The sequence below is a fragment of the Scardinius erythrophthalmus genome (genome assembly GCF_964197995.2).
Source record: "Scardinius erythrophthalmus genome assembly, chromosome: 24".
NCBI classification, from domain to species: Eukaryota; Metazoa; Chordata; class Actinopteri; order Cypriniformes; family Leuciscidae; genus Scardinius; species Scardinius erythrophthalmus.
Window position 1 is genome coordinate 3,430,167 of NC_138244.1, and position 9,500 is coordinate 3,439,666.

General features: G+C 35.9%; 1 protein-coding gene across 1 annotated transcript in view; it reads right to left on the bottom strand.

Moving 5' to 3' along the window:
* The window catches only part of szl (sizzled), a gene marked incomplete at both ends in the record, with an annotated part of 2,767 nt that extends 244 nt beyond the window's left edge, over nt 1-2,523 (bottom strand). The window contains 4 exons of the mRNA XM_081355457.1: nt 1-67; nt 1,038-1,130; nt 1,214-1,383; nt 2,246-2,523. The exon at nt 1-67 is cut by the window's left edge and continues 244 nt beyond it. Coding sequence (XP_081211583.1) covers nt 1-67; nt 1,038-1,130; nt 1,214-1,383; nt 2,246-2,523 — 608 coding nt within the window. The remainder of the gene's footprint in view (nt 68-1,037; nt 1,131-1,213; nt 1,384-2,245) is intronic.
* Between the last annotated feature and the right edge of the window lie 6,977 nt (nt 2,524-9,500).

The following is a 9,500-nucleotide window of genomic DNA, read 5'->3' on the forward strand; positions in this document are numbered from 1 at the left end:
GGGCCCTCCACCGTCAGCTCCGGCTCCGGGGACGAGAAGCGGCGCCGCGAGATCTTCACCTTCACAGCTGAGGGACGAGACCGGGTCAGTACATGTGTTCGGGAATCTTAATTACAACATCAAAATGTAATGTGATGGCATTAAACGTTTTAATTATGATGTAAAATTATGGAATTATGACAAAAGTGTCAAAATTATGACATACTTGGTCATAATTATAAGTTAAAAAGCTGAAGTTAAGACGTACTAAGTCATTATTATAACTAATTCATGATTATGAGATTTAGAAAATCGAAATTATGGCATAAAGAGTCTTTATGACGTAGAAAGCCTTAATTATGACTTGCTTAGTTATCACAAAAACGTGAAATTGGCAAAATGTTGAAATTATGAGATAACAAAATTGTCAAATATGAAAGTATCTGAAAAGTACGGAAGCACAACATGAGGAGAAAAAATACATTGGTAAATCTTAATTACGGCATTATAAATTTAGTTATGGCAAAGTTTGATTACATACTAAGTCATAATTATGATTAAGACTTAATTATGACAAAAATAAGGAATTATGACAAAGTTGAATTTGACAATTCAAATATATATTTTTTTAAATTATGACATAAAAAGTTGAAATTGACACACTAAGTTATAATTATGACTAAGACAAAGTCTGAATTATGACAAAAAGATGAAATTATGAGATAATAGAAATGATGACATACTGATGACAAATATGAGATACAAAGTTATGTCAAGTTTTTATGTCATAATTATGATTTTTTGTCATAATTTGGCCTCTTTAATGTCATAATTTTGACTTTTCATCTGATAAATATGACTTAGTATGTCATAATTATGATTTACCAAAGCATGATTACCACATCGCAGGCCTTTAACATGTCAATATGTCACATGTCATGTGTATATATATATATATATATATATATATATATATATATATATATATATATATATATATATATATACATATACATATACATATACATATACATATGTGTATAATAATGAGCACTAACCGAAGTGGTTGAGGCAGAGAGCGTCCAGCACGGTCTTCAGAGACGGCGCTTCCTCCACAGACGGGCAGCTTTGACACACAGGCTGAGGGAACTCTACACACAGACACAGATATACGGTTAGCTCAGTGCGCGTGTGTGTGTGTGTGTGTTGGTCAGTGTGTGTGTTCTCGTCTCACCTTTAGAGAAGGCGCTGATGTGTTTGGGCAGTGGTGTTAAACACGTGTCGTCCTGCGCAGGAAAGCGTTCGCAGTCCAGGGCTTCGGGCCACTCGTGTCCCTGACAGGCTAACACCGGCGCGCAGCTCTCCCGCACGGCCACACACACACTCCGACACGGCTGGATGAACCTGCACACACATCACACACGTCACTACACCGTTCATTCACACACTCAGATCGTTTCAGATGATGAAACTGAAGGATTAATAATGTCTAAATCAATCACAATGTTGCTTGAAATAATTTTTTTGTGAAAAAAATGTACTACATATTTTTTTGATAAATAAAATAAAGTTTTTCTTGCCATTTTAAGTACCTGATTAATTTATACTTTCAGATTATTTCAGATGATAAAACTGATCAGTAAAATCTATCAGTATGTTGGCTGAAATCTGCTGCAATTTCATAAAAAAAAAACGCCTTATACATTCGACTATATTTTTACATTTAAAACTCGTGCAAACATGATTTTTTGAGACATCTTCAGTACATGATTCATTTATGCGTTCAGATCATTTCAGATGATAAAACTGTAACGATGAATAATGAAAAAATGAATCAGTATGTTGGCTAAAATCTGCTGCAATTTCATAAAAAAAATCACCATGTAAATTTTACTACATATTGTTCAATTAAAAAATTGTGCAAGCATGATTTTTTGTGTAACATTTTTAGTACGAGATCAATTTATACGCTCAGATCATTTCAGATGTAAATAAACAATGAAAAAAAAAAATCTGTCAATCCATTGGCTAAATTCTGCTTAAATTTAATTTAAAAAACCACCTTGTAAATTTGACAACATGTTTTTGAATTAAAAGAAAGTGCAAGCATGATTGTTTAGAGAACATTCCGTTTGGCGAACAGTGCTGGAATGTTACATTTGAATGTTCTCTGAACATTCCGTAAACAGTTACATTTAAAAACACATCTTAAACTGAAACATTTCAGAAAGGAAGCATTCCTTTTGAGGACGTTATTAAAGCGTACCTGTCGAGGCAGACGGGCGCCACGAGCGAGCACACGAAGGCCCGGGCCTGTGGATGGCAGCCGGTGTGCAGCAGCGTCCTCCAGTCCTCCGAGCGAGGAACCGCTTCGTCCAGGCTGGTGTGACCCAGCAGGTTGGGTAAGCGCATCTCCGAGTACGGGACATCCTGGCAGACGCTCATCTGGAGCGGGACGGGGACGCAGCGAGTGGTCTGGCCCAGGTCGAAGGCCCCGGCGTGGGCCCCGAGAGACACGAGGAGCAGCAGACACGAGAGATGCATGATGGGTGAGTGATGCAGAAGCGGGAGAAGCCTGTCTTTATATAGAGGCGTTATCAAGCACATCTAAGGCCAGACAGGAGATAATGGGCCCCAGACGGGGGGGTGCGAGGGGGGACATTACATACACAATCAAAGAGACACACTTAACCTCCGTTTGCTGAGGGAGAGACTTTATTTCAGCGTTTCTGGTGCATGATTCATTCACGCGTCATTTTAAGATGATAAAACCCAAACTATCAATCAGTGTGTTAGTTGAAATCAGTTTCACTACATATTATTCACTAAATTATTTGTGCAAACATTTTTAGTGTCTAGTGTTCTGATTTTTAATCAAACGTAACGCTAAATAATGAAAGAATCAAGCTGAGATCTGCTGCAGTTTCATGCAATTTTAGTCAAAATCACTCTCTACGTTTCACTGCATATTTTTATTTGAGCAAATGTGTTTTTGAGATTTTTAGCACATCATTTGTTTATTTGTTCAGATCATTTCAGATAATAAAACTCTGATAATTAATAAAAATATCAATATATATGAGATCTGCTGCCATATCTTGTAATTTTGTCAAAATCACTCTCTAAATTTCACTACATATTTTTTAGTAAAATATTTGTGCAAACACATTTTTTGTGTGTGAAACTTTCAGTACATGATAAAAATGTAAATGCTCGGATAATTTCAGATGATAAAACTGATAATTAATGAAAATATAAATGCATATGAAATCTGCGTATGATATGTAGTTTCACTACATTTGTGGAAACACTTTTTTGAGCATGTTTTAGTGTCCGCGTTTAGATAATTTTTTAATAAAACATAAGATGAATTATGAAAGAATCAAGTTTAGTCAAAACCACTTTGTAAATTTCACTACATATTTTTTTAATAAAATGCTTGTGCAAAATTCTTTTATGATATTTTCAGTACATGATTTATCATTTCAGATTATAGAACTGAATGAAAAGTACTAATTATAAAATGTTTGTGCAAGCATGAATTTTTAGTGCACAATTCATTTATACATTTAGATTATAAAAACAAATGATAAATCATGAAAATATCAATTCATACGTCGGCTAAAATTTCATGTAATTCAGTCAAAAACACTAAATTTCACTACATGTTTTTTAATAAAATGTTTGTGTGTGAAACTAAAAATCCAAACCCTCAAGATCATTTCAGATGGTAAAACTTAACGATAAATAACGACAACATCAATCAAGATATTGCTTGAAATCTGCTGGTTATCGACACGTTTTCTTTTTATTGTTGTTTTCTTTTATTATTTTTTTTATTTATTATTTTATTCTTGACTAGTAGACTGATAACGTTCATGTCGTTCCACTCGACATCTGATGCATCATGTATTTACAGCACAAATACTGTAAAATCAAGTGGTTTTATCATCTGGATGTATAAATGAATCGTGAACTAAAAATGTAAAAAAAAAAATAGTATGCACAAATATTTTAGAGAGTTGTTTTGGCTAAATTGCAGGAAATTGCAGCAGATTTTAACCAGCGTCTTGAGTTTTATCATCTGAAATGATCTGAATGTATGAATTAATCGTGTGCAAAAATGGCACAAAAAATCATGCATGCACATTTTTTTCTGTCTGCTTCCACAGCGAGCGAGCGCGTGAGTGTGTGTGTACGTTCAGACGAGAGTTTGTGAGAGCGTCTGGTCAGCTTGGAGACCTGCGTCAGACAGACAGGCGTCTCCAGCTCTCTGACAGCTCCTCGGCCAGCGACAGGCTCGCAGTCTGCAGTCTTCCAGCTTTGATCTGACCCGAGCGACTGCATTCGTATTCAAATCCTCCAGCTCCAGCTGCAGAGGTAACAGGGCATTGTCCCTCTAATGTCTCAGACGAGTGTACTTCACTGGATTATCTCACATTAGTGCTCGGGACATTAGCATTTACAGCCCTTGACTTCTGCAGGGTCCCTCTGGCCAAAGCAGCGTCTACAGGCTTTAGCTTTTAATGCATCGTTTCTTTGACATGCTGTGATACGAGCAGCTAACTTATAACCAAACCACAGTTCACAGTTATCTGCTCTTTAATAACGTCCTCAAAAGGAATGCTTCTCTTCTGAAATGTTTCAGTTGGACGCGTTTTTAAATGTTACTAGTTTCGGAATGTTCAGAGAACATTCAAATGTAACATTCCAGCACTGTTCTCTAAACGTTCAAATAACCAAGAAAAAACTGTTACTTTTGAGTGTTCTCTGACACCAGAAAACTTTTTACATTTTTTTAGTTTAACCTTTGTAGGGAAAATTCAGAAAAAACCTTTTCACAACTTAATGCTGAAAAGTTTTTAGAACATTTTTCTGTTGGCTGGGAAGCTCCTGAATTCTGTTATTGTTTTTATCTTAAAGGCTGTAGTGTACTTACTATTCAAGTTCATGCTGTAATTCCAACTTCTGACCAATGCATTAAGAGAATTTAAGATGCAGATGAAGAGCCAATTCAATATTTTAAAGGTGCGACATTTTTATTTCATTTTTTCATAAATGAGACATTGAAATGTTAAACTGCATCTCAAGCAATATGTAGCTGATTATGCATGCAGCTAATAATAATTAAGAAACTATATGGAATATTTGAAATAAACACATTTACTACACATTTACCAGTGCAAACTATTCTTAGTTCATTGTTGATGATACAACTTAACGATAAATAATGAAAATATCAATCAAGATGCTGGTTGAAATCTGCAATTTAGTCAAAAGCACATAAAACCCAATTACAAGATCTAAAAGACTAGTTTTTAACCGAATAATGCATGCTATTTCTCAACTTCGGACTGGATGCCAAAAGCGCAACATGCAGACGACATCAACTAACTACATTTATATCAGCATCAGTTCTGTGTGAGACCTCAGGTTTCTGCATGGAGGTGGAAAGTTGTTTCCAGAGACTGACATTAAAGTGCCACAGTCTGAGCAGAGTCAGTCTGGGCGACACGAGCATCCGTTTATGACGAGAGAGCGCATTGAGATGATTTTGAAACAGACAGACTGGTGTCTTGTGTCTGTTCCCGTCGGCCCCAGTCTTCTGAGGCTCTTTACTGCCCTGCACAGACGGCCGCTACTGAGGGCCCTAACTGGCCAATTACTCACACACACCCATTTAGCAGAACAATGGAGCGCATGCGTCAGGTTAAGCACTGATGACCCCCCGGGTGTGTGTTATTCTTTCTAACGGCCCTAGCCTGTTCACGGGTCTTCAGCTCAACGCTGCGTCTACTTCATGGAAACCAGGAGCTCGAGCTGTGCTGAGAGAAACTGCACACCAACACATTTTGTGTAAAAAAATGTCTTCATTTTTATTTATTTATTTAATTATTTATTTAAGCAGGAAGGTCCCGTTGAGATGCGATATCTCCTCTACCAGGGAGTCCTGGTCAAGATAGGCGGCACAAGACAAAAATTACAAAGTAGTACATAACAAAACATAATAAACAAACGCAAAATACCCATATCTAAAACACAAGACAAATCCTTTTACACTGTTCTATAAAAACAGACTTAAAAGCGAGAGATGGTGCATAAAACAATTGTTGTCAGTCTGATAAACAAAATGCGTCAGGAATTATTGTGCATTGCATTGTTTGATTTAGTATTTTGGTTTTATACTATTATCGTATTTATTAATACAGTAGTCAACATTTGAAGTGGATCAAAACAGTTCATCAGAGTTGTCCTAAGACCAGAACGGGTATTGTTCAAAATTCATGTGTAACTTTGATGAAAGGGTTTTGATCCACTTCAAATGCTGACCACTGTAGTTTGAATCAGCTTTTGTTTTTAAGTTTTCGTTTTAATTTTAGCTGAAGTTTTAGTCATTTTATTATATGCTTTTGTCCTTTTTATTCTGTTGCCATAGAAGTTTTTTTTTTATTGTTTAATTTTGTAATGCAAATTTTATAAGCGTTACTTTTTTATTATTTATATACTATTATAGTTTTTAGTAATGTTTTGAATAAGCTTTTATTTTTATATTTTCAAAAATATTTATGAATATAAAATTATACAACATATTTTTAGTGTGCTTTTGTCATTTTTTTAATTAGTTTTTTGTTAAATTTCTATTTACTTTTCATTTTTTTTCATTTCACTTTTAGAACTTTTAGTACTTATTTAGTAACTTGTTTCAGTTATTTATTTTTGTTGTTTCAGTTTCATGTTTTATAAGCTTTGTTTTTTATTATTTGTATTCTAAGATAGTATTTAGTAATATTTTGAATTATTTTATTTTCATTTTAGTTTTAGTAATTTTGTTATGTCCTTTTTCTAATTTTACACATGTACATTTTAATATTTCCATTTACCTTTATTATTACAGTTTTACCTTTATTAGGCTACATTTCCAATTTTCATGTAAGTTTTATAAGCTTAGATTTTTATTATTTGTATTCTAATAAAGTATTTATTAATAGTTTGAATAAACTTTTTTCAGTGTTTTTTTTTAGTTTAAGTTTGGTAATTTTGTTGTGCTTTTGTCAATTTTATTATTATTTTAGTATTATTTACCCTTTAATTTTGTTTTTATTTCTGTTTTAGTTTTAGTGATTTTAGTACTTCAACTTGTTTATTTCAGTAATTTTCATTATTTCAATTAACAATTTTTAATAGTTAAAAACAACAGCATGCTTTGTTGTATACTGCAAATTTTGACAAATAGTATGTCATCTAGGTATTATAACATTAACCAGGAACATCTGTGAAGAGATTATGAGATATAACTTGTCTTTATGTAATTAATAGAATATTCTCATATAGTGCAGGAGAACGCTGCTTCAGTGTAATCAAACAAGTTCAGAAAGTGTGTATACTGTGTATGCAGTATATACTGCCGAGTCCAGTCTGATAGTATGTTATTCTGAATGCTATGCTAATCTATAGCCTCAATCATCTGGTTGAGTCTCCATCAGTTCTTCATCACACATCAACCCTTCACATCAAAGATTATAAACGGACTGAATCTGCAACGGTTTTAACTTCTATATGAAACATTACTGATGGGTGCATGAATATGCATAAGCATGCAGTATGCAATAAATGATAAAATACTGCAATTATGATATGCAGGTTTTAACACATTTTCCATGGCCAATAAATATACAATAATTCAGTCATTGTGATGTTAATGCTTTGAACGCTCTATACGCTGTTGCATGACCTTTGACCTCATAACTTTAATAAACGACAGAGATTATGAGACATAACTTATTATTCGGTTTTATGAAAATAAATGAAAATGTAAACGGAGTACAGAAAATTGCATGTATTGTAGTGAAAAATACATGTCGGTTCAGAATTAGAGTGCAATTAAACAAATTAATTTGCTTTAAATATAAAACTGGTGATGATAAATATGATGTTTGAGAACATTTACTACCAGCAGAGGGCAGTATAGAGATGTATAGAGGGCCAGTGTAGAGTTATTGACAGCAGAGGGCAGTATAGAGATGCATAGAGGGCCAGTGTAGAGTTATTGACAGCAGAGGGCAGTATAGAGATGCATAGAGGGCCAGTGTAGAGTTATTGACAGCAGAGGGCAGTATAGAGATGCATAGAGGGCCAGTGTAGAGTTATTGACAGCAGAGGGCAGTATAGAGATGCATAGAGGGCCAGTGTAGAGTTATTGACAGCAGAGGGCATAGAGATGTACACTCACCTAAAGGATTATTAGGAACACCATACTAATACTGTGTTTGACCCCCTTTCGCCTTCAGAACTGCCTTAATTCTACGTGGCATTGATTCAACTAGGTGCTGAAAGCATTCTTTAGAAATGTTGGCCCATATTGATAGGATAGCATCTTGCAGTTGATGGAGATTTGTGGGATGCACATCCAGGGCACGAAGCTCCCGTTCCACCACATCCCAAAGATGCTCTATTGGGTTGAGATCTGGTGACTGTGGGGGCCATTTTAGTACAGTGAACTCATTGTCATGTTCAAGAAACCAATTTGAAATGATTCGAGCTTTTCGAAACAATGCTCAGGTAGGCCGTGGCATTTAAACGATGCCCAATTGGCACTAAGGGCCCTAAAGTGTGCCAAGAAAACATCCCCCACACCATTACACCACCACCACCAGCCTGCACAGTGGTAACAAGGCATGATGGATCCATGTTCTCATTCTGTTTACGCCAAATTCTGACTCTACCATCTGAATGTCTCAACAGAAATCGAGACTCATCAGACCAGGCAACATTTTTCCAGTCTTCAACTGTCCAATTTTGGTGAGCTTGTGCAAATTGTAGCCTCTTTTTCCTATTTGTAGTGGAGATGAGTGGTACCCGGTGGGGTCTTCTGCTGTTGTAGCCCATCCGCCTCAAGGTTGTGCGTGTTGTGGCTTCACAAATGCTTTGCTGCATGCCTCGGCTGTAACGAGTGGTTATTTCAGTCAAAGTTGCTCTTCTATCAGCTTGAATCAGTCGGCCCATTCTCCTCTGACCTCTAGCATCAACAAGGCATTTTCGCCCACAGGACTGCCGCATACTGGATGTTTTTCCCTTTTCACACCATTCTTTGTAAACCCTAGAAATGGTTGTGCGTGAAAATCCCAGTAACTGAGCAGATTGTGAAATACTCAGACCGGCCCGTCTGGCACCAACAACCATGCCACACTCAAAATTGCTTAAATCACCTTTCTTTCCCATTCTGACATTCAGTTTGGAGTTCAGGAGATTGTCTTGACCAGGACCACACCCCTAAATGCATTGAAGCAACTGCCATGTGATTGGTTGATTAGATAATTGCATTAATGAGAAATTAAACAGGTGTTCCTAATAATCCTTTAGGTGAGTGTGTATAGAGGGCCAGTGTAGAGTTATTGACAGCAGAGGGCAGTATAGCGATGTATAGAGGGCCAGTGTAGAGTTATTGACAGCAGAGGGCAGTATAGCGATGTATAGAGGGCCAGTGTAGAGTTATTGACTGCAGAGGGCAGTATAGAGGGCCA